The 25592-nt window shown below is 43.2% G+C and overlaps 1 protein-coding gene across 3 annotated transcripts in view; it reads left to right on the top strand.

Annotated features, from left to right (window-relative positions):
• The window catches only part of egln1a (egl-9 family hypoxia-inducible factor 1a), a 116141-nt gene that overhangs the window by 33905 nt on the left and 56644 nt on the right, over positions 1-25592 (top strand). For all 3 annotated transcript variants that reach the window (XM_067984138.1, XM_067984140.1, XM_067984139.1), the window contains exon 2: positions 23206-23325. In XM_067984138.1, coding sequence (XP_067840239.1) covers positions 23206-23325 — 120 coding nt within the window. The remainder of the gene's footprint in view (positions 1-23205; positions 23326-25592) is intronic.

Here is a 25592-nt window from a genome sequence, read left to right as displayed (position 1 = left end):
CTGTTCCCGGGGACGCACACTGAGACGGACATCAGCTGCTGCTGGAAGACCATCAACTCGGTGAAAGACGCCCTTTGGTCTGCCCGAAACTTGCTGGTCTTCCAGTACAAGGAGCTGTCCTCGACCGAGTGTTGCAGACTGGCACATTCCAAGGTCCAGGACTACGTGCTGAGGGACGCACTGAGGATGGGTGCGGCCGCCGCAAAGGCTCTGTGGGGAAAGGCAACCGTTTAGAGCCTTCCCGCCATTGTAAACCGAGGGGCTGCAATCAGGGAAAAACCCCCTCGGGCAAAATGTAAAATTCAAATTGCTGTAATGTACCTGTAATGAATCTGAAATGGACCTGAAATGAATCTGTAAGCAATAATCTGTGTTGAGTATGATGCAATGAGACACCCTAGAGTGTCATGAACTGTAATTATGTCCAATGTGTTCATTGAACTGTACTTGACGTAACCTGCAAATTGTATAATCTGTATTGTGTACGTTTGGAATGTGATATGACAACTGTATTGTATGTACTGCTGCAAATTTTATGAATAAAGTATATTTTTTGGAAAAAAAATGTAGGAGTTTTCACCTCAACAACATGGGTACAGTATCTGCATCACAGAACTGCTAGTTGCTTTAACTGTCCAGTTTTTGCTAAGAATTGATTTATTTTCAATTTGCTTTACTTTCTTTTCTGCACAATCAAAGAATAACAACTGCAAGATATAATTAAAGTGAATGAATTTTGTGTTTGAAGGTATACATGTTCAATGTGTTCATACTTCATTTATCGCTTTTGAGTCTTACTTCTGTGTGTGCCTTGTGTATGTAGCCTACCTCCTGAGTATTCTCTTAATTGAGAAGGTAGATGATGGCTATTTTTTTTTATTCGTTCATGGGATGTGGGCGTCGCTGGCGAGACCGGCATTTATTGCCCATCCCTAATTGCCCTTGAGAAGGTGGTGGTGAGCCGCCGCCTTGAACCGCTGCAGTCCCCACAGTGCTGTTAGGAAGGGAGTTCCAGGATTTTGACGCAGCGACGATGAAGGAACGGCAATATATTTCCAAGTCGGAATGGTGTGTGACTTGGAGGGGAACGTGCAGGTGGTGGTGTTCCCATGTACCTGCTCCTCTTGTCCTTCTAGGGCAAGTAGTGGAGGATTGAACCATATCTCAGTAAAACTCACAGCTTGCATGAAAGGAGGAGTAAGGAGAAGTTTTTTTTTTAAAAAAAGCTTCATTGCCTGGTTGTACAGTTTATGAGTCAGCTTAGACATTGTAACCCCATGAAATAAAAATAAACTTTGCACTCCATACATTCAGGAGTTTGCTCGCACTGCCCAATATCTAATTGTACGATAGCATCACCTGGGGCCTAACAATGGAATCCCTCTTGTTCTATGAACCAGTTACTGTAAACTCACACTTGCCCTCAGGCACATTCCAAGAGGCAGACTAACCCTTCATAAGATGAAGCCAAAAAACAAATCATTAAGCTGTTTTTTTTACATTCAGTAAATGGATGCACACATTCTAACCTTACATTAACTTAATTTCAGTCTCTCAAAATCATGATGAGACACTAATAAACCTCTGCACACTGTCCCAGTTAATGTGCAGAGTAACACTTTCTTTTGGTCAGCTCCATCACCAAATTGGACCAAGGCTTGTTCTGGAATTGTACCCATCAAGCAATCATGTCTTCAGGAGAAGAGCCAAGGGAAGAAATTGTGACACAGGCCAGCCTCCAAGCATGAACCAGAGATAAAGAGCATCACAAAGCAGATGACTCAAGCTCAATTATTGAGGATCTGGGAAGAGATCAGGAAGAAGTTTCATGACCTGGACAGAGGACTGAGTAAGACAAGATTATTACTGTAAAAGTAGCAAACAGATAAAGAGATGCCAAATACATAGAGATGAAGTGGAGTGGTAGTTATTAAAGATATATATGCAAAAAATGCTTTATTTACAAAGAGAAAAGCAATGTGTTACAGCAAATGATTTAGAGCATTGAAATTTTCAGGGCAGTTGCAGAACCAATGACAAATAATGCTCAACATGTGATTAGATTTGCTCTGCTCATCAGCACTTGAATTCAAACTTTAATTTTAAATAGTAACAGTGAGCAAACAGAAACTGAATGCGTGGGGGAATGTTTTTCTTGTGGGGTCAGTGACACTTCGATTTTAACCAGGACCACTCTTAAAGTGCCGGTGTTCTGCCTCTTTTTGCCTGTCTAACAGTGGAGTAAATTTCTAGTTAGTTATAGTAATCACCTGGTCTTACAGGCTAAACACACACATTCAGTTCCGTTTGCTCACTGTCATCATTTAAAATTAGAGTCTGAATTGAAATGCTGGTGATCAGATCGGAGCACATGTTGAGCCCGTAAGACAAACGGGTTACTATAACAGTTGGTCTTAGAGACAAACACATGCTCAGCTCCACTTTGCTCTTTGGCACTTTAATTCAGCCTCTAAATTTTAAACAGCAACAGTAGGTGAAATGGACCCGAATGGGTGCTGACTAAAATCAAGAATTACAGTAACCAGCTGGAAACTTCCTTCACTGTTCGGCAGGCAGAGAAAGGCAGAACACTGGTACTTTAAAACACTAAGGACCAGCATAGCTAAAAAGTACTAGGGAAGTTGTGCTTTAAGGTGAAAATTGTGGATTTGCCACAGGATGCTGCAGCTTGACCAGCATCACTGGTGCAATGAATGTACAAATGCAAAATCAACTAGTCTTAATATGGAGATAAAGAACATATGTAGAAGGACATTGGTAGCTGCTAAAAATATGCAAAAAAGGCCCCCCCATTCACAAAAGGGAAACAAATTAATTTCAATGTCCCTAATAACCTGGTCTAAATCCACGCTGCTCTTACGTTTAAAGGCAAAAACTCAAACGTAATAGGAGGCAAGGAGTTGAACAGGTGGTGAACCTTCCCAGGAAAAAACAATAACGTCATAGGAAACAAGACTGTTCAATAGGAAGGGTGGCTCTTAAGGCAGTATCCTGAAGAAGTTAGATCCATGCAGAGACCAGTTGGATAGGTACCATATTAAATCATATATTTTACAATCTGCATTATATGTTACATCAACATACATAGTGAATATGCACAAGTGATTAATAGTTCACAATGAAAATATAATACTCAAATGGACAAGTGGGATTACATACTTGATGTTCCAGCTCAGAACTTTTCATACAGCAAGGAGGGTCAAGTGATATGTAGCACACAACCAGAGAAGATCAGTGAGCAGAACAGTACATACACCTCACAGCTAATATACAGTGATGTGGAAGGACAAAATAAAGCACAGGGCACTGAAGAGCTAGTAAGAGGTGGGAGTTGATAAAGGGAACAGCAGTAGGACAAAACTATGGGGTACCACCAGCCCCTCCCAAGTAATGATCTTGTTGAATGGTGGAGCAGGCTTGAGGGGCCGGATGGCCTACTCCTGCTCCAATTTCTTACGTTCTCATCTCATATTGGTTAGACCACACAGTGTACTGTGTACAATTTTGGTTACCATTTTACAAAAAGGAAATGGAGGCACTGGAGACGGTGCAAAAAAGATGACACCAGAACTGAGAGATTATAACTATCAGGAAAGACTGAATAGGCTGGGGCTTTTTGTTCTCTAAAAGAGATGGCTTCTGGGTGACCTGATAGAGGTCTTTAAATTATGAAGGGGATTGACATAAACACCAGCACAGACCAGTTGGGCTGAATGGCCTGTTTCTGTGCTGTGAATTCTATGTAATATAATCTACTCTGGATAATTGTCATTTTAAAAAAAAACACTAAATAAACTTGAATTATCCAATAATTTGAATTAAATAATAGCATAGTGCTTAAAAAAAATCCAGACAATTTCAACTGAGCAACTTTTGAGGAATGGACCTTAATAGGCCTGCTTTCCAGTTGAAGATTTTTTTTAATATTCGTTCATGGGATGTGGGCGTCGCTGGCGAGGCCGGCATTTATTGCCCATCCCTAATTGCCCTTGAGAAGGTGGTGGTGAGCCGCCGCCTTGAACTGTTGCAGTCCGTGTGGTGAAGGTTCATCCACAGTGCTGTTAGGAAGGGAGTTCCAGGATTTTGACCCAGCGACGATGAAGGAACGGCGATATATTTCCAAGTCGGGATGGTGTGTGACTTGGAGGGGAACGTGCAGGAGGTGTTGTTCCCATGTACCTGCTGCTCATTTAAGTTTCTGGTCAGTGGTGACCCCCAGGACGTTGATGGTGGAGGATTCAACTATGGTAGTGCCGTTGAAAGTCAAGGGGAGTGGTTAGACTCTCTCTTGTTGGAGATGGTCATTGCCTGGCACGAATGTTACTTGCCACTTATATGCCCAAGCCTGGATGTTGTCCAGGTCTTGCTGCATGCAGGCTCGGACTGCTTCAGTATTTGAGGGGTTGCGAATGGAAATGAACACTGTGCAATCATCAGCGAACATCCCCATTTCTGACCTTATGATGGAGGGAAAGTCATTGATGAAGCAGCTGAAGATGGTTGGGCCTAGGACACTGCCCTGAGGAACCCTGGTAAAATTGAAGTCAATGGGAATCAGGGGGAAAACTCTCCAGTGGTTGGAGTCATACCTAGTACAAAGGAAGAAGGTAGTGGTTGTTGGTGGCCAATCATCTCAGCCCCAGGACATTGCTGCAGGAGTTCCTCAAGGTAGTGTCCTAGGCCCAACCATCTTCAGCTCAAGAAGCTTGACACCATCCAGGACAAAGCAGCCCGCTTGATTGGCACCCCATCCACACCCTAAACATTCACTCCCTTCACCACCGGCGCACAGTGGCTGCAGTGTATCATCCACAGGATGCACTGCAGCAACTCGCCAAGGCTTCTTCGACAGCACCTCCCAAACCCGTGACCTCTACCACCTAGAAGGACAAGAGCAGCAGGCACATGGGAACAACACCACCTGCACGTTCCCCTCCAAGTCACACATCATCCCGACTTGGAAATATATCGCCGTTCCTTCATTGTCGCTAGGTCAAAATCCTGAAACTCCCTACCTTACAGCACCGTGGGAGAATCTTCACCACATGGACTGCAACGGTTCAAGAAGACGGCTCACCACCACCTTCTCCAGGGCAATTAGGGATGGGCAATAAATGCTGGCCTTGGCAGCAATGCCCACATCCCATGAACGAATAAAAAAAAATCATGTCTTCTGGTCCTTGACCCTTCTGCCAATGGGAACTGTTTCTCTCTATCTACTCTGTCTAGACCTTTCATGATTTTGAATACTTCTATTAAATCTCCTTGCAACCGTCTCTGTTCCAAGGAGAACAACCCTAGCTTCTCCAGTCTCTCCACGTAACTAAAGTCCCTCATCCCTGGAATTATTCCAGTAAATCTCTTTTGCACCCTCTCTAAGGCCTTCACATCTTTCCTGAAGTGCTGTGCCCAGAACTGGACGCAATACTCCAGTTGTGGCCGAACCAGTGTTTTATAAAGGTTCATCATAGCTTCCATACTTTTATACTCTGTCTCTACTTATAAAACCCAGAATCCCGTATGCTTTTTTAACCACTTTCTCAACCTACCCTGCTACCTTCATTGATTTGTGCACATATACCCCCAGATCTCTCTGTTCTTTTTAGAGTTGTGCCTCTAGTTTATATTGCCTCTCCTCATTCTTCCTACCGAAATGTATCACTTCACATTTTTCTGTGTTAAATTTCATCTGCTAAGTGTCCGCCCATGCCGTCGGCCTGCCTATATCATCTTGAAGTCTATCACTATGCTCCTCACTGTTTACTACCCTTCCAAGTTTTGTGTCATCTGCAAATTTTGAAATTGTGCCCTGTACACCCAAGTCCAAGTCATTAATATATATCAAGAAAAGCAGTGGTCCCAACACTGACCCTTGGGGAACATCACTTTTACCTTCCCTCCAGTCCAAAAAATGATGATTATCTTGTGCCTTCGTCCCTTTACTGATCACAGAATCCTTTAAACTCTAATTTTACAGATGCCTATTATCAATGCTTACCTTCATTCTTTTCGAAAGGCATGCACAAACTTTTATCTTTAGTCCTATGTTGCTGCCCAGTTGTCATATTGTCTGGTTTCTGTAACCAGTCAAATTTAGTGGAAGTATTGTTTGTGGGCTAATGTGGTATTTCATGTGAAAGTTCTTGGGATACAACCAGTAAACCATGGGTACATTTTTATAAGTCAACCCCTGCAAAAATCCGCTATACCCTCAAGTACGTATAATTTTTGGAGTGACCTGTTGTACAACAAACACCTACATGCGCTTCATGTAAACTTTAAACAATTTATGGAAGAATAACAAATTGCATAACTTTGCACCTGTGGATATTTACTAACTAGGAAAGTAAAAATTATTCTGGTGTTCACAGAACAAATCACAATGCAAATACAACGGGTTAGACATTATCGGCATAAGGAAACTTCAGTTTTAATTTAATTCCATAACCGTTGAATAGCTTATGGAGACTTCAAATGGGTTGAATACTTGTAGTTAGCTAGTTTTAGTCGCTGCTGGTACATGCTATATAGATTGGTATAAAGTTTAATATCCCAGTTATATGCTGTCTGTTTGACATGGTCCAGTCTTTTGCATGACTATCATGTACTGATTTTGCAGAAATTGATAGTGTGACATTGTTAACAAGGTTTCGGATGCAGAGTTTCCTGCTGGTAGTGTGGTTTTCAGGGGTCCCGTATCTCTAGATTCTGGGGCTCCTGCGTCTCTGCATTGGTGCTTTGGCCAGTCAGAAGTCATGACCCCTTCTTTTTCCAATGGAGTCACTTTAGAATATACGGGTTACTCCCTGTCATTGATGTCAGAGAAACTTTTTAGGGTATTAGACCCAACCATAACTACTTGCAGGTAAGAAAATTGTCACTTTCAAAAAGCATCAGATTTTGGTAAGCTTATCTTATTTCAGAATAAAATGGGGGAATACTTTGAATAAAAATTGCCCCTCCCATTCCCAATTAAGGGTAAAGATTAAAAAGAAACGTTCAAGCCGCCAATTATATTTCTATTGTAAAATAAATAACTATTCAATTAGCTCCTCTGATAATGACTGAGCCCATGCCAATATACAGCAGGCCATGGACAATATCAAGGCTTGGGCCAACAAGTGACAGGTAACATTCGCCACATAAAAGTGCCAGGTAATGACCATACCTAACAAGAAAAGGCTCAACCACTCCCCCCTGACCTTCAACGGCACCACCATCACTGAATTCCCCCATCAACATTATGGGCATCACCACACACCAGAAGTTTAACTGGATCAACCCTATTAACACTGTAGCTATAAGAACAGATCTGCAGCGGTTCAAGAAGGCGGCTCACCACCACCTTCTCGAGGGCAATTAGGGATGGGCAATAAATGCTGGCCTCGCCCACATCCCGTGAACGAATTAAAAAAAAGATCAGAGGTGGGATACTTTGCAGTGAGTGACCCCAATAAATAGACAATCATCAACATTGAATGGCTAGCCAACCTTTTGACTGGTAAAAATTATTGCATTGAATGTATTAGCCCTGGTTTGATTAAATCATTAACACTTTGAACGAGCTGTTGTGTTTGCCCCATAAATGTGCACTTCATGGGGCCCTCTTCAGCCGACTTGTCGCGTTTTCATAGAATAGAATCACAGAAAATTTACGGCACAGAAGGAGGCCATTCAGCCCATCTTGTCCGTGCTGGTCGAAAATGAGCCACCCAGCCTAATCCAACTTTCCAGCACTTGGTCTGTAGCCTTGTAGGATATGGCACTTCAGGTGCACATCCAGGTACTTTTTAAATGAGTTGAGGGTTTCTGTCTCTACCACCCTTTCAGGCAGTGAGTTCCAGACCCCAACCACCCTTTGGGTGAAAAAATCTTTCCTCAACTCCCCTCTAATCCTTCTACCAATCACTTTAAATCTATGCCCCCTGGTTATTGACCTCTCTGCTAATGGAAATAGGTCCTTCCTATCCATTCTATCTAGGCCCCTCATAACTTTGTACACCTCAATTAAATCTCCCCTCAGCCTCCTCTGTTCCAAGGAAAACAACCCCAGCCTATCCAATCTTTCCTCATAGCTAAAATTCTCCAGTCCCAGCAACATCCTCGTAAATCTCGTCTATACCCTCTCTAGTGCAATCACATCTTTCCTGTAATGTGGTGACTAGAACTGTACGCTGTACTCAAGCTGTGGCCTAACTGGAGTTTTATACAGTTCCAGCATAACTCCCTGCTCTTATATTCTATGCCTCGGCTAATAAAGGAAAGTATTCCATGTGCCTTCTTAACCACCTTATCTACCTGTCCTGCTACCTTCAGGGATCTGTGGACATGCACTCCAAGATCCCACACTTCCTCTACACCTCTCAGTATCCTCCATGTGTATTCTCTTGCCTTGTTTGGCCTCCCCAAATGCATTACCTCACATTTGTCTGGATTGAATTCCATTTGCCACTTTTCTGCCCACCTGACCAGTCCATTGATATCTTCCTGCAGTCTACAGCTTTCTGCCTCACCATCAACCACATGGCCAATTTTTGTATGATCTGCAAACTTCTTAATCATGCCCCCGACATTTAAGTCCAAATCATTAATATACACCACGAAAAGCAAGGGATCTAGTACTGAACCCTGCGGAACCCCACTGGAAACATCCTTCCAGTAACAAAAACACCCATCGACCATTACCCTTTGCTTCCTGCCACTGAGCCTTTGACTACTACCAGGGGCTAGCGCATGTGCACTTGGGCCCAGGGCCTGTTGGGCTGCGCATGCGCATTGTAGTTCTCCAACTTCCCTCGCTGCCATTCACTAAAAGCGCAGACTGGAGGCCAAGCATCAAAAATGCAGCTGATGCAGGTAGTCATAAGGGGGGGAGGAGCGCAGAGCCCGGAGGAAGGGGGGAAGCGGGGGGGTGGGGGAGGAAGCAGGAGGATGGAGTGGGGGGATGCGGGAGAGCAGAAGCAGCGTGGGAAGCAGGGGGAAGGGGAGCAGTAGAGGGGAAGGGGGGAGTAGAAGCAGGGGGAAGCAGAGGGAATGCATAAGTGGGGGAGCAGAAAGTGCAGAAGCAAGGGGGAGCAGGGGAAGGGGGGAAGCAGAAGGAAGGGGAGCAGGGGGAAAGGGGAGGAGCAGAAGCAGAGAAGGGGAAAGGGGAGGAGCAGAAGCGGGGAAGGGGGTCAGCAGAAGCAGCATGGGAAGGGGAGAGGCATGGGGAGCAGAAGCAGGGTGGAAGGGGAGAGGTGGAGGGAGGAGCAGCGGAAGGGGGGAGCCCAGAAGGAGCAGAGTAGGGGGGAATCAGAAGATGTTAGGGTTAGACTTGATTACGTTCTCCTCCCGCCCCGCCCCGCCAGACCTCGATCATGTTCTCCTCCTCCTCCTCCACCCCCCCCCCGTTAGACCTCGATCATGTTCTCCTCCTCCTCCTCCCCCCCCCCCCCGTTAGACCTCGATCATGTTCTCCTCCTCCCCCCCATTAGACCTCGATCATTTTCTCCTTCTCCTCCTCCTCCTCCTCCTCCCCCCGTTAGACCTCGATCATGTTCTCCTCCTCCTCCTCCTCCCCCCCGCTAGACCTCGATCATGTTGTTCTCCTCCTCCTCCTCCTCCTCCCCCCCCACCCCGTTAGACCTCGATCATGTTGTTCTCCTCCTCTTCCTCCCCCCGTTAGACCTCGATCATGTTGTTCTCTTCCTCCTCCTCCCGTTAGACCTCGATCATGTTCTCCTCCTCCTCCCCCGTTAGACCTCGATCATGTTGTTCTCCTCCTCCTCCTCCCCCGTTAGACCTCGATCATGTTGTTCTCCTCCTCCTCCCCCCCCCCCCCCGTTATACCTCAAACATGTTGTTTTTCTCCTCCTCCTCCCCCCTCCCCCCGTTAGACCTCGACCATGTTGTCCTCCTCCTCCCCCCCCCCCCCCCCACCGTTAGACCTCGATCATGTTGTTCTCCTCCTCCTCCTCCTTCTCCCCCCCCCCCTTTAGACCGCAATCGTGTTGTTGTTCTCCTCCTCTCTCCGTTAGACCTCGATCATGTTCTCCTCCTCACCCTGTTAGACCTGGATCACGCTCTCCTCCTCCTCACCCTGTTAGACCTGGATCACGCTCTTAAGCATGAATGGCAGCGAGTTGATTTCTCGGAAAGTCCGGTGCATGCTTGGCAAGTGAGATCATCGGACGCAGTGTCACTCTTCGCTTTGTGATTTGGCCAGCCCACCACCCACCACCCCCCACCCCCCACCAAACTTTCTGCCTGATAATTCTGAAAATGACCTGCACACAGACACTGCAGGTCTCTCCCGGTGTTTAGTTTGGTGGGGTGATTTTTAAAAATTAATTCATGGGATGTGGGCATCGCTGGCAAGGCCAGCATTTATTGCCCATCCCTGATTGCCTTTGAGAAGGTGGTGGTGAGCCGCCTTCTTGAACCGCTGCAGTCCGTGTGATGAAGGTCCTTCCACAGTGCTGTTAGGTAGGGAGTTCCAGGATTTTGACCCAGCAACGAAGAAGGAACGGTGATATATTTCCAAGTCAGGATGGTGTGTGACTTGGAGGGGAACATGCAGGTGGTGGTGTTCCCATGAGCCTGCTACCTCCTTCTAGGTGGTAGAGGTTGCGGGTTTGGGAGGTGGTGTTGTAGGAGCCTTGGCGGGTTGCTGCAGTGCATCTTGTAGATGGTACACACTACAGTCACAGTGCGCCGGTGATTAAGGGAGTGAATGTTTAGGGTGGTGGATGGAGTGCCAATCAAGTGGGCTGCTTTGTCCTGGATGGTGTCGAGCTTCTTGAGTGTTGTTGGAGCTGCACTCATCCAGGCAAGTGGAGAGTATTCCATCACACTCCTGACTTGTGCCTTGTAGATGGTGGAAAGGCTTTGGGGAGTTAGGTAAGTCACTCGTCGCAGAATACCCAGCCTCTGACCTGTTCTTGTAGCCACAGTATTTATATGGCTCGTCCATCCCCAGGATGTTGATGGTGGGGAATTCAACAATAGTAATGCTGTTGAATGCCAAGGGGAGGTGATTAGTGACAGTGTGAGTATTTCTGGTTTTCGATCGATGCATGATGTCAGACCACCCAATGATTTCACTCACAGCGCATGATAAAAAGCTATGGCTCCGCTAGTGACATCACTTCCAATTACGTCACTGTCATCCGTTCTTGTTGAATGAAATGCGCCTCATTAAACCAACCTTGCAGCTCAAATTATGTAAAATAATCACTGTTGTGGATTTGTCAAATTCAACCTCACAGAGAAATGGCTACAGCTCCCCGCACGATCTTAGTGCCCGTTCACGGGGTCACATATTTGAAGGGGCCCACAGGCCAATTGCTGGGTTGGCTGGCGTGGAGTGTTTTCAGAGTCAAAGCGAGGTGGGAGGCTGCTCATTGTGGAGGCCTCATTCCTCCAGAGGACAGGGGAGTTTGGTGTGAGTTTTTATCAGATCATGCTGATAGCATTCGACAAGGTTCCACATCAGAGACTGTTGACAACAAAAATGAGAACACATGGAATTAGAAACAACCTATTGGCTTACCCTCCACACCTGTCTCCGATCCTGGACATCAATTAGTCAGTGCTCCAAGCAGACTCCACCTTATCCCACCACAGGACCTTTTGACTTTAACTTTGATCTCCCTCCTATTGTCTCCCCTCCAATCCCTGTTTATTACCAGGACCTATCCTAATCTTGCTATATAACCACGCCTATGTAACTTGATTTTCCCTGTGTCCATTCGTGCGCGCGTTTTGGCTGCCGCTCCAAACCTGAGACCATTAATTCTATTTCACCTTTTTTCTTTTCTCTTTACCCCTCCCAAAGCCCTTCTCTCCTGTCCCGCCCTTCTCTCCTGTCCCACTCACCACTCCCAGCACTGAGCTTATGTACTCTGCCAGCGGATCAGCTATCACCACCTCTCTCCGCAGCTCCCTCCGGAATGTCTGTTCACTTGTGATCAAGGTCCTTGCCATCTATGAGCTTATTTTGGATGATCACAATGACACCACAGCCTTGACGGAAACCTGGCTGACGGGTGATGACACCTTCCCCCTTAATGAAGTCTTCCTGCCTGACTATGTCTTCCACCACTTGCCCCGCCCAGATTGCCGCGGTGGTGGTGTGGCTCTTATAACCAAATCACATCTTGGTCTGTTCCCCTACTCCTCTAGCATCTTCTCCTCCTTTGAGCATCTCACCTTGTTCCACCCCTCTCACCTCTCCTTTAAAATCCTCATTCTCTACCACCCACCAAGTACCACGACAAGTTTCTCACCAAAATATCTTTTCTGCATTCCTTCCTAAGCCTCTGGACTGAGCAACTTCTCAACCTCGGTAACTTCAACCTCCATCTCAACTCATCATGCTCTCTCTCCTATGAGTTCACTCCCCTCCTAACCTCCTTTAACTCTCTCCATATAAACTCCCCTACCCATATCCACGGCCACCCCCTTGATCTTGCCATCTCACGTTGCCTCTGTATTCCCGTTGCGTCAATCACACGTAACACCATCTCTGATCACTTCCTTGTATCCCTCTCCACCCACACCACCCTTCCCCCTCCTAATCCCACTTCCTTCTGTGTTCGTCGCTGGAAAAAAACTCTTCCCCCAAGCCACTTACAACAGGACTTTCAAATTCCAAACTGCCTAGCCTTTGGTCCTCCGTTCATCACGATATATCAGCAGCTACCGAACTGCTCAATCACACCTTACTTCCATCTCTGATGCCTTTGTCTCCATTAAAACCATTACTCTCTCTCACCTTGGTTGTTCCCCCTGGTACGGCCCTTATCTCCACTCCCTTGAGTCTAAGGGACACAGACTTGAACGTTTATGGTGGCCAACTGGTTTAGCTATTTATTGCCAGACCTGGCTGGACTACATAAAGCACTGTTGGGTCCTGCTCTCCTCTGCCGAAACTGCTCACTATTCCAGGATCATCCTGGAATGCAAAGATAACCCCCGGCTTCTCTTCACTACAAATCGTCTTCTTAAACCCCTCTCCCCTGCCTCCTCCACCCTCCCCTCCAACAACAAATGCAAGGAGCTCATGGACGTGGACGTGGCCAACTTGTCTGTTCTGAGCTGATGGCTTTTCTGTTGAAATATTTTGCTTTATCCTTGGGTGTTAACCTTTTTATGTGTCGTTTCTAGGAATACAAAGTACAAGTAAAAAATTCAACACCAACAAAAAGTGCATTTTTGTCATGAGTCCTTTTACCTATTAATATTGCCTCATTTTGCAAAGCTAGTGTGGTTGTGTTTCAGTGGATGCTTCTCTCTTGTCCTTATCTATTTAATAAATATTAGTATGGCTAATGCTTCTCTGAACTTTATTATCTAGTTCCTTTTTAAGCTCCAAATATACTGTTTTAACTCATTCTTTCCTAGTGACTTAAAACTCCTATCGTTTTCCTTCCTTTAATAATCTGAAGGTTTTTAAGACAAAAGCTTGCCATTCCTTAATCACCGCTTCCGGTTTATCTTGTTTTTCTTCCCAGTTTGGTGCTGTTCTGCACTGTGGGTCTTGGTACTTTGTCTTGGCACATCACCTTTGATTCCCAATTAAAAGGGAGTGCTACTCTTTAATCAACTTGCTTGAGTGGTACAGGAAAAGACTCCCAACCATCTTGCTGATGTTTTTTTTTCTCCCTTCTACTAATCTGGAGAAGATTGGTAAAGTTCCTTCTCCAGGGAAAATCTAAAAGAAGATACAAAAAGATTAAGACAATTTACTGATGTATGGCTAACTACATTTTATTTCAACATGTTACTTTGCAAGTAAATCAAAATATTAGCTTACTTATGCTTTTAATTCCAAATCCAGCCGCTTTCTGTAATATTTTCTTTTACAAGCTGTTAAGATTTAGCATTTTTGCTTGAAATATTTACTACTGGTAAAACTGAGTATTATTTAGCAGGGTAACTTATTTGTGATCCCTGGAATATTTTAATTGTATACAGAAGGAAAGAAAGTGCAAAATTGTAGTCAGTCATAGACATAATCCCCATGTCATTTTGTGTTGTTTGGAACTGAAGAAAATGGGACAACAAAAACAAAAATATCAAAATATTTAGGTTTGTCGACAAAACAGTCTTTCTGTTAATGTTTTGAGTGAGTTATTTCAGATTTACTTTGTTTTAAAATGTTAAATTATTGGTTAATGGTTTAGAATATTATTTCAGTACACCATTTTAGTTTGTTGCACAGTAACTTTACACATGTGACTTCCTGAACTAAATTATGGTCAGGACTTATCCATATGATACTGTAGGTTTTTTATTTTGCATAGGTTGAAAAATGAAGTAATTAAACATTCCACAGTTGTTTTCTAAAAAAGCTTGTGCAGATCCCGGTGGCTTTACTTCCAATAATTTAGCAGAGCGGTGCTGACATTTTTGAAACCCACATCTTTAGTACTGAATGACATTCCACTGTTTTTGTTTTGATGCAGAGTGGTATCTCTATCTGTATGAAGTCACAGATCTGTGTCTTAATGAATTGTGGTATTTGTAGTCCAGTGATTTTTGAAGGAGATGAGGGCTTTTCTTTTTTGTGCTATACACGTTTGAAGTGATTTCAAAATTATGCATCTTAAATTTTGTATTTTATTCTGAGACTGTCGCATAGAATCCCAATAAGAATGTAGCTTGCTAAGTTCAGCCCCCTTGCCCGTCCTGACATTGACTGATGTGTTTACTCATCCTTGAGATTTCCTCTCAGTGCCCGGCATAGTTGTAGATCAGCAGCAAGCTGCCTCACGCACTGCACGTAGCAAGATCATTAAGAACAGTGCCGGTCTGGCACAAATCCAATACCAGGAAGTTCAAATTAGTTCATCTTACTCTGGGGTGGCGGCTGTATTCATACAATAGTGTGTGAGAAAAGGAAAACAGAACAACTGTTGCAAAAATAGCAAAATTCAATAAGATACCCCTGTTTTTTCAACACAGTTTGAGGTTTTTCAATGCTAACAGTGTGAGTTTGTGTGTCATAAGGGACAGATGTCAGTTGCATTAGTAGCTGTCATTTTTTCCCCCTCCCTCCACCTCCACCCCTCAAAAAAAATCTTATCTGTATTTGCCGACTCTTGCAGTTGTCGACTGATAAGGGAAATAGTAGGCTGCAGGAAAGATCATTTTAACACTGCAGAGCTTTACTGGTTTTTAGCCACTCCTGCGACCAATTCCTGTAGCCAAACATCAGTAATTTGCACTTTGTAATAAATTGTGCAGTGCACTATTGATATGTTCTGTTTTGCTAAGGTTTGTTTTCTGGCATGTTCAAAGTTTGTGTTGTATTCCTTTATGTTAACTCATCTCATAATTCATCTCCAATGTTTTAAGCGCAACGGAGTATATTTTTGTCTTCACCACCTGGGCGGTAATCTGGCGGAGCAAATCGTCTGTGTTGTCGAACTGCCCGATTTTCGTACCATTTGAAATCAGAGGTCTTGCTGAGAATTTACTGTTTAGCAGAATGTAAATAGGGAGCCTTGTATGAATCAAATTGCTACTAAAAATGGTCAAGAATCAAGCTTTGTGCAGAGGTATTCCCTATGGAATAAACTAAGTGGTGGAGTGTGTTTGACCTTTTGAAGGCCTGTCCAAGTATGTATTTTTAATAATTACCCTTTCTGAGGTTTCCCATTGGAATTTATTTCTTATGTATTTGTGGGGAAAGAGTAGAACTAATTGGATGGCTCTACCAAAGAGCCGGTCCAAGCAAGATGGCCCTAAAGGCCTCCTTCTGTGATGTATGTTGTTGCTGCTAAAATCACTGTGGTCATCACACCTGTTGTTCTTTGTCTCCTAATGGGAAGATAAGGTGTTGTGTGGTATCTCCATGTAGTTGGATATTTTCATTGTAGTTTGGGAGCTCGGCCCTTTAATATCATGTACAGGCCCACTTTTTTTTTTAAAAAAGGCTTCATTTTGTATCTTCTTATTAGCAGCAAATCTCTTCCGTATCATTAAAAGCTCCATGAGATAGCTCTCCAACTTGCTGCGAAAACAAAGAGACACAAGGGCAGTCAGCCAGCCAGCTAGGTCTGTAAATGAAATCTGGCCTGCGAGTGAGAGACTTGCAGGATCAGAAAGCTGACTGGGAAAAGTTAAGCAAGCCAGCTCATAGGGATAGAATGGCTTTTTAAAAATTATTTTTCTTACTCTCGAGGAGCATTCTGTTGTTAGTTGAATTAAGGTGAGATTTAATTACACCAGCTATTATAAATATTCACTTACTAGATATAAAATAAAGTAGTTTAACGATGTGTACCTGGCCTTGTCTCATTAAGTGTTTCAGTCAGCCTTCAGAAAGATTGGAGCAATGCACATAAGAGCACCTACAAAAGACATAATATCCAATTCACATCATAATCAGGACCTATTGTTATACACCAGGTTATGCTATTGTATAATTAGATATTGGGCAATACGAGCACACTTCTGAACATAAAACACCTAGACCACTTATGGGCGTGACTGGCACTTCTGTATCTGAGAGAATATTTAAGGCAGACCCAGAACCCGTAACAGCTGGTAAGAACTCTGCATTATTGCTTAAATTTTGGTTACATCCTCTATCTCTTCCCCACCACCCCCCTCAACTATGTTATTCACTGAATAAAACTGATATGCCACTGGTAAACTTATTGAAGTCCTCCCCTTTTATATTAGAATATAATACTCTTGCCTGAATTTTTCAAAAAATAAAAACGTTAATTTTGTTGCACTGTGAAGACTGTCTAATAGTCTCCATCCTTGCTTTGCTGACTCAAATAACGTTAATTAATAACAAATGAAGAGCTCATGAATTTCTTTGTCACTAAGATTGAGACAACCTGTTCAACAGCCTCTGCTGCTCCTCCCTTTCCCTTGCCCACCTAGACCTGATCCTGTGTTCTTCTCTAGTTTATCTCCATTCTCGTCATGTTGTCTCCGAGCTCATCTTGTCCACGAGACCCACCTCCTGCTCCCTGGACCCCATTCTCACCAAGCTGCTGATCACCCAACTTCCCTTCCTGGCCCCCATACTTGCTGATACTGTAAATGGTTCCCTTTTCTCGGGTACTGTCTGCCTCCCTTTTAAAATCACCATCATCACTATTCTTCAAAAAAAAGTCACCCTCGGCCCCTCTATCCTTACAAACTACTGCCCCATCTCCAACCTCCCTTTCCTCTTCAAATTCCTTAAATGCGTTGTTGCCTCCCAAATCCATGCTATTTGAACAGTAAAACCGTATTTTCTTCCCTCTCCCTTCTTGAGCCTCGCCACCTCCGTAAACTGAAGATTTTTTTTTGTTGCATCTCTCTTTTTCACTTGGCTGTTACTTACTCCTTCTTGCAAGGATGAAAAAAAAGGGAAAGATTTAAAAAATTAAGAATAGAAAGCAAAAGAAAAATGAAAGCAAAACACAAACCAGTAAAGAAAAAGAACAGTAGGTTCAGAATCCATTTTTATAAGGGCACTCCGCTTCCAGGATGGCAAAGTGGTGCAATATCTTGAAGCTCCATGGTACAGTACATGAATCTATGCCTGTGATTCCCCCAAAATGTTTTTCCACTCAGCTATGCAATTGTGGGGAATTAGCAAGTGAAGCTGGATGTTCCCTGCAAGGAGGAAGAGAAAGTCATAGGGACATGAGATTAACTTAGTGTGGTTGGTCCTCAGATAGCCTGTTAGTGGTATTGGCTCATACCTGGAAGCTGGTCTCAAACCAATCCAGTCAGTTGAGAAATTTGTATGGAAAAGGGAAGATTAAAAAATAACTTCAAAAACTCTTCTCCCTGCTTGGAAGAGGGGTTGGGGTGGTAATTCCACACCATTGACAAAATCCTGAGACCGTCCTTAAAAGTACTATATAGAAAGTGCTTGGAGGCATGCAACGTTGGCTATATTTATTCACAATTTTTCTCCAATCCTATCTTCCAGTGAAGGATGCCAGTTTGACTTTGAAAATATTATTCTAAATTTACATTGAACTTGTTCAATATTTTGTTGCATCAATAAAAAGTAATCACTTAAAATTAAGCAGTACTCAAATACAGTTGAAAATTGTATAAGAATGATTTTCTTAGCCTTCCCAAGCCTTATCGCTGGTTAATTTTTGTTTTTAAGATTGCAGCGCCAATGTGAAGGGCACGGCTCATAGAGCATGGTTAAAAAGTATAAAAGAAAAGACTAGTTAGATCAGGAAGTTTATAATTTGGTAATCATAGAATGGTTACAGCACAGAAGGAAGCCATTCGGTCCATCAGGCCTGTGCTGGCTCTCTGCAACAGCAATCTAGCTGGTCCCTGGGTCTAGTCCCTGAAGTTAACAGCTAATTGGAGCTGTTAACTTTATGTAGCCTGGGTGATGGGACAGACAAGAAATGGAATGTCATCCTTTGGAGAGCTATTATACTAATCTCCAATCATCAGCAAAGTGATGGAAGGTGTCGTCGACAGTGCTATCAAGCGGCACTTACCAATAACCTGCTCACCGATGCTCACTTTGGGTTCTGCCAGGACCACTCGGCTCCAGATCTCATTACAGCCTTGGTCCAAACATGGACAAAAGAGCTGAATTCCAGAGGTGAGGTGAGAGTAACTGCACTTGACATCAAGGCAGCATTTGACCGAGTGTGGCACCAAGGAGCCTTAATAAAATTGAAGTCAGTGGGAATCAGGGGGAAAACCCTCCAGTGGCTGGAGTCATACCTAGCACAAAGGAAAATGATAGTGGTTGTTGGAGGCCAATCATCTCAGCCCCAGGGCATTGCTGCAGGAGTTCCTCAGGGCAGTGTCCTAGGCCCCACCATTTTCAGCTGCTTTATCAATGACCTTCCCTCCATCACAAGGTCAGAAATGGGGATGTTCGCTGATGATTGCACAGTGTTCAGTTCCATTCACAACCGCTGAGATAATGAAGCAGTCCATGCCCGCATGCAGCAAGAGCCTGGACAACATCCAGGCTTGGGCTGATAAGTGGCAAGTAGCATTCGCGCCAGGCAATGACAATCTCCAACAAGAGAGAGTCTAACCACCTCCCCTTGACATTCAACGGTATTACCATCGCCGAATCCCCCACCATCAACATCCTGGGGGTCACCATTGACCAGAAACTTAACTGGACCAGCCACATAAATACTGTGGCTACAAGAGCAGGTCAGAGGCTGGGTATTCTGTGGCGAGTGACTCACCTTCTGACTCCCCAAAGCCTTTCCACCATCTACAAGGCACAGGTCAGGAGTGTGATGGAATACTCTCCACTTGCCTGGATGAGGGCAGCTCCAACAACACTCAAGAAGCTCGATACCATCCAGGACAAAGCAGCCTGGTTGATTGGCACCCCATCCACCACCCTAAACATTCACTCCCTTCACCACCGGTGCACCATGGCTGCAGTGTGTACCATGCACCGGTTGCACTGTTAGCAACTCTCCAAGGCTTCTTCGACAGCACCTCCCAAACCCGCGACCTCTACCTCCTAGAAGGACAAGGGCAGCAGGCACATGGGAACAACACCACCTGCACGTTCCCCTCCAAGTCACACACCATCCCGACTTGGAAATATATCGCCGTTCCTTCATCGTGCTGGGTCAAAATGCTGGAACTCCCTACCTAACAGCACTGTGAGAGAACCTTCACCTCATGGACTGCAGCGGTTCAAGAAGGCGGCTCACCACCACCTTCTCAAGGGCAATTAGGGATGGGCAATAAATGCTGGCATTGCCAGCAACACCCACATCCCATGAACGAATAAAAAAAAGGTTGGGGTTCAAAGGTTTATGGTTGGAGAGCTGTTATAGAAGGTTGGGTTTAAGAGCCTGGAGGAAGGAAAGCTTTGGAGATATCCAAGGCAATGACAAATGATTCATCAAAATGTTGAAGAACACATTTCCAGAGGTGCGTAAATAGGCAGTAAGCTCACAGTGCTGAAAACCATATGATCGTGAATTGATCAAGAACTTTCAAGGCAACTGATAATTTGAGAGTTAACAGCAGTTTAAATAACTTTAGAAAATACTCAAGTATGGGCAACGGGGTGGTAATTAGAGTAGGTGATCACTTTATTTTAGGGGATAGGATGAACCTGAGCAAATTTCCAAAGAGAAGAATATTGGAGTAGTGGGACATATTCAAGCTATGGTATGGTACATATTTCAGGAGGTCAAATTTTGATAATCAACCTACACTATCATGACTAATAGCTGCCTTGGAATCCAGAGTACAGACCTCGTGGGGATAAAATTTGATAGTCACAATGATGGCGCCAGGGAGTAAGATTCTTTTCCAAGGTGATCAAAATTAGAATTGGAGGAGTAAAGTGAGCCAAAAAGATCAGCAGAACTAGTAATTGTACCATTGGGACAGAAGCTGGGTAGCAAGGAGCATTCATAGAAATTGTGAGTGAAAGCTTTTGGCAAAGGACCAGAGGGGCAGGAAAAATAGTAGGTGCTGCTTTTAAGTAAATTTGTATTTAGCTGCTCTAATAATGTTCTTAAAAAGGTACAAAGTTGGCCCAGGATACTTCAGCCTAATCAAAAGCCAGGCAAAATAGGCAGAATTTTTATGAAATGGGAGCATGCCGGGTATAAATGAACAAAGATATAGTCCCAGATTGGATAGAAGGGGAAGAGTGAGAAATGATGTCTTTTATGCCAATTAGAATAACATCAGCTCCTTAACTTACACAGATGGAAGGATCAAATGAGTGAAAGTGCAGGAATAGGTAGCAACAAATCCTTGAAGATTGTTCATACAACACAAGGAGTTCATATAGTTTGATTTAGAATGCCTCTATTTTAAAATTCTCATCCTTGTTTTCAAATTCTTCTATGGCCTTGCTCCTCCCTATCTCTGTAACCTCCTCCAGCTCTACAACCCAAAAGGGTAGGATTGTGTACTAAATATTCCTGGATACAAGGTGTTCAGGAAAGATAGGGAAGGAAAGAAAGGTGGAGGGAGGCAGTAGTGATTAAGGAGAATATTGCAGTGCTGGAGAGAGAGGATGTCTTGGAGGGGTCAAGGACAGAAACTATTTGGTTAGAGTTAAGAAACAATAGAGGTGCCATTACACTACTGGAGATAGTCTATAGGCCACCAACTAGTGGGAAGGATATAGAGGAGCAAACTTGCAGGGAAATTACAGAGATGTGCAAGAACCATAGAGTAGTGATAATGGGGGACCTCAACTATCCTAATATAGACTGGGATAGTAATAACATAATGGGCAAAGAGGGGGATGAATTTTTGAAGTGTGTTCAGGAGAACTTTCTTGATCAGTAAGTTTCCAGCCCAACGAGGAAGGAGGCATTGCTGGATCTGGTTCTGGGAAATGAGGGGGGCCAAGTGGAGCAAGTGTCAGTGGGAGTACATTTAGGGAACAGCGATCATAATATCATAAGGTTTAGATTAGCTATGGAAAAGGACCAGAACCATTGTAAAGTAAAAATACTCAATTGGAGGAGGATCAATTTCAATGGGATGAGAACGGATCTGGCCCAAGTAAATTGGAATCAAAAGATTGGCAGGAAAAACTGTAATTAAACAATGGGCGGCCTTTAAAGAGGAGATGGTTCGGGTACAGTCTTGAGACATTCCCATGAGGGAGAAAGGTAGGGCAACTAAAACCAGAGCTCCCTGGATGACAAAAGAGATAGAGAGTAAGATGAAGCAGAAAAAAGGGGCGTATGACAGATGTCAGGGTGATAATACAAGCGAGAACCAGGCTGAATATAGAAAGTTCAGAGAGGAGGCGAGAAAGAAAATATGAGGGGCAAAAAGAGTGTATGAGAATAGACTGGCGGCCGACATAAAAGGGAATCCAAAAGTCTTCTGTAGGCATGTAAACAGTAAACGGGTAGTAAGAAGAGGGGTGGGACCGATTAGGGACCAAAAAGGAGATCTACGCTTGGAGGCAGAGGGCATGGCTGAGGGACTAAATGAGCACTGTCCTATTTATGTGCTTCACCATGATTTGGTTGTCTGTCCAAGCTCTGAATTTTTGTTTATTGTTAGAGCTGTTCGTTTGGTAGGGATATTTGTAATCTATGAATTTTCAGTATCTTTGGCAGGAAGTACATAGTTGAGTTTATAAATTGTAGATGCGTGCCACTGTCTATGAAAAAGGTGGGCAGGTGGGCAAAAGGGCACAAGATGGAGCAGTGAGTGATTCATTCTCGCTGTCCTGAAGGAATGATTTGTCCCGGTTGAAGGAAGAGGCACTCCCTCCAGACCCAGCAGACTTCTCTTCAATATCTTGGCTATTGAAAGAGTGGTTATGAGCCAAAACTTTTCGACCATCAGTGGTGACTTTCAGAAAAGAGTTACAATACAGTGCAAAATAGAAGTTTGATATTTGGTTCTTGATCACAAACAGGATCCATTTTTGTGTAAGATTTCTAGTATTTTTGAAGTATAACCAATACTTGCTGAACTTGCAATTTTTCATGTACATTTTAGAAACTTTCATTTGTAGAATGTCTTATGACATCTTCAGGATATCTCAAAGTGCTTCACATGCAATGAATTACTTTTGAAGTGCCCTCATTTCAGGCCTTTATGGTGTTGTGAACTTCAGTTTCTTACCTGGAAAATTACACATTTACAACAATGGATTTGTTAAGAATCAACCATGCATGATAACTAGGCTATTCTTATTCTTTCTCTTAAATTTGTTCTGTAAGTCATTTCTGAATTCCATAGACAATAGCCATTCCTGCAACTCATCCACTTAGAAACATAAATCTGGCAATTTGAATTTTGCTTGCGTTGCCTGAGCTGGAATGTTTTAACTGATAAATCCAGCATTACAGAAATATTAACATTTTATCTCAACAATTGGCCAACAGCATTGGGCTAGTCTCAATAATAATGATTTGAAGTGTCAATTAAAAGGGAGGGTCATTCTGTATCTTCTCAAATAATTTAGGTTATTATGAGAAGATCACTCTTGTGACATCTAAGGATCCAGGTGTTTCATTCGCACAGCAGAGAGCTTAATTAAAGCAGACACTGGTAGACCTCCTGTTCACACATCAAAAAGTAGGCATTTACTATAGGGTAGTAACTGATTGATAGCTCGGTGGACCAAACCCCAATCTCATAGATTGTGACAATAAGAAAACATGGAACAGGAAAAGACTTGTAGCTCCAGTTCAAAATGTAATTGTTCTCTTCACATTTTTGTTTACTGATCTACAGGCAATGGTGGCATGTTACCCAGGCAATGGAACAGGATATGTGCGCCATGTTGATAACCCTAATGGAGATGGACGATGTGTCACATGTATATATTATCTAAATAAAAACTGGGATGCACAGGTATGTGACATTAATTATTTGCAGAAATATTGTTCAGATTTTTTTTTAAATGGGGCAACAGGGTGGATATAAATAAATGTGATAGAGGTGCAGTAATAGAGAAATTCTGATGTGGGTTTTGGTTTGTCTTATGTGAACGATACTAATAGTTGTGATTAATTGTAAAAAAAGAGATTCAGCAGATAACAGGCAAATGATGCATGCCATATATGAGAACCAAGTGACTCGAATTGTAGTAATTCCTCTTGATGGGCTGACCATATGTTTTTTCCATATATTTTGGAGAGATTCATACTTTGTTTTAATAAAAGTGATTCTGAAATATGGTGCTGCAGGTGTTCTAAACTCCCCTAATTACACAATGGGGTATTTCAAACACTGCAGGCAACACCAAAACATCTGTGCATGTGCAGGAATTTTGTATGCAGTTAATTCAAAAATTACATCTTTGATTTTTATTATATTCAAGCCATGAAACTTTCCTGATATTAGGGGAAAGTGTGTATAGGGCAGGAGTGTGTAAAACTATATGCTGACCTGTGCAGGCAGTCTGGCAACCTGAATTAACATGGACAAATCAATAAGGGAAATAGATGAGTTCCTGCTGCCTAATTCAAAAGTATACGATATAATTTCAGTTTAGGGTGCTGGAGGGAATGAGGAAATAGTGAAAGTGCTGTAGATACAGATAGAAAGCAAGTTGATCCACAAGTGTATTGTCAAGAAGTGTGGGACTGTATGCTACAGACCTACATAGCAACACTGGTTGTGTAGCCATTCTGAATTCAGGGAGGATAGAACTGACCGAACAAAGCAGAAAAGTGTAGAAAATAAGAGATGGACAAATATATGGTAGCATGGAAGCAGGCCTGACATGCTCACATATCCAGCATACATGAAAAGTTTATATAATTGAAAGTAGTGTAATCCTGCTGCAGGTAGTTCATGATGCATGAACGTCATTGGTGATGGTGGAGAAAAAAGCAGGATAAAGTACATTAATTATGAGAATGCTGCAATCATTGGATATTTATAAGAAGAGGTAATTGGTAAAGTTGAGAAAATAAACAAAGTATCAAATTAGATACAGCCCCCTATCAAGTAGCGCCAGGAATCTGTCAGTGGAACTATGGCTTGAATGAGCGAGAGTTAATATCGAAAGAATAGCTCTCCAGCACGAGGAGGGTACACATGAGCCTTGCCTACAGTGAATAGTGCAATGTAGTCCTAGAAACAGCTCAAATGGAAACGGTATTATACATTTTGCAGGGTGGGCAAATGGAGGTATATAGCATGCGGAATAGGTGGCACTGCAAAAATTTGAAGTAGAAATTACGTGAGAAGGCACAAGAATAGGTAGGAGGTGTAGGCAGAAAAGATTTTGTAACTACAAGTGTCAGCGCAGAAAAAGCATATAAGGTTAGGAGGATTTTTCTCTGCTCAGAGGGCTAAGAGTATTGGTAACGTACAGCACAATTATGGCATTACAATTACTTGCATTCATGAAGCTTAAAATGCCGATTAAAACTTGGATGATACGAGGGGAGTGAAAGTGGATATGTCATAAATAACCATAATAATTGAGTGTGCTTTTGTTTTTTTTGTCCCATTAACTCTCCTTTATAGATTTATAATTACCATCACTGATCTTCTGACTTGTAAAACTGGATAGTCAGGGTCGCAATTGTATTTATATAAATTGAATGGTCCCTCCGCAGCAGCAGCCAGGGTGGCTTATTGGTTGGTATTTTTTTCAATGGGCCTGCACATTTCTTAGTTCCTCTGTGGCAGTCTTAGCATTGGTACTCAATTTTAAAATTGCAGTTTATTTTCTGTATTAAGTGCCAGTTGTTACTTCCTTTGACGGCATTGTTTCAGTTGAAATGCAACTCTAGTCACTTTGCAGATGACATCAATTGTAAAAGTTGCCAATCTTGTTGTTCAGCTTTTCCAGCGATACCTACCAAGGATACTTGAGCTGTCTTTTCACATCGCATAACTTCTTAGCATCTATTGATTGTTCCAAACTCTGAGTTCATTATGTACACTTGAAACAGTGAAAAGTGATCCTGGAGAAAAGAATGTGGTATCTTGGAATCTCCACATGCTCACATTAAACCCAGTTAGCATTTGAAGCACAAGCAGTTCAGGCCAGACAGAGAACTGAAATTAGGTCATTGTAGCTGGTCTTTGGTACTCCACTTGTGCCAACTGAGATGCATTAATGCATTAGCTTGTAGGCAAAGGTATTGGGTTCTCCAAGGCTC

This window comes from Heptranchias perlo, chromosome 5 (assembly GCF_035084215.1).
Source record: "Heptranchias perlo isolate sHepPer1 chromosome 5, sHepPer1.hap1, whole genome shotgun sequence".
NCBI lineage: Eukaryota > Metazoa > Chordata > Chondrichthyes > Hexanchiformes > Hexanchidae > Heptranchias > Heptranchias perlo.
This window is presented reverse-complemented; position numbering and strand designations above follow the sequence as displayed.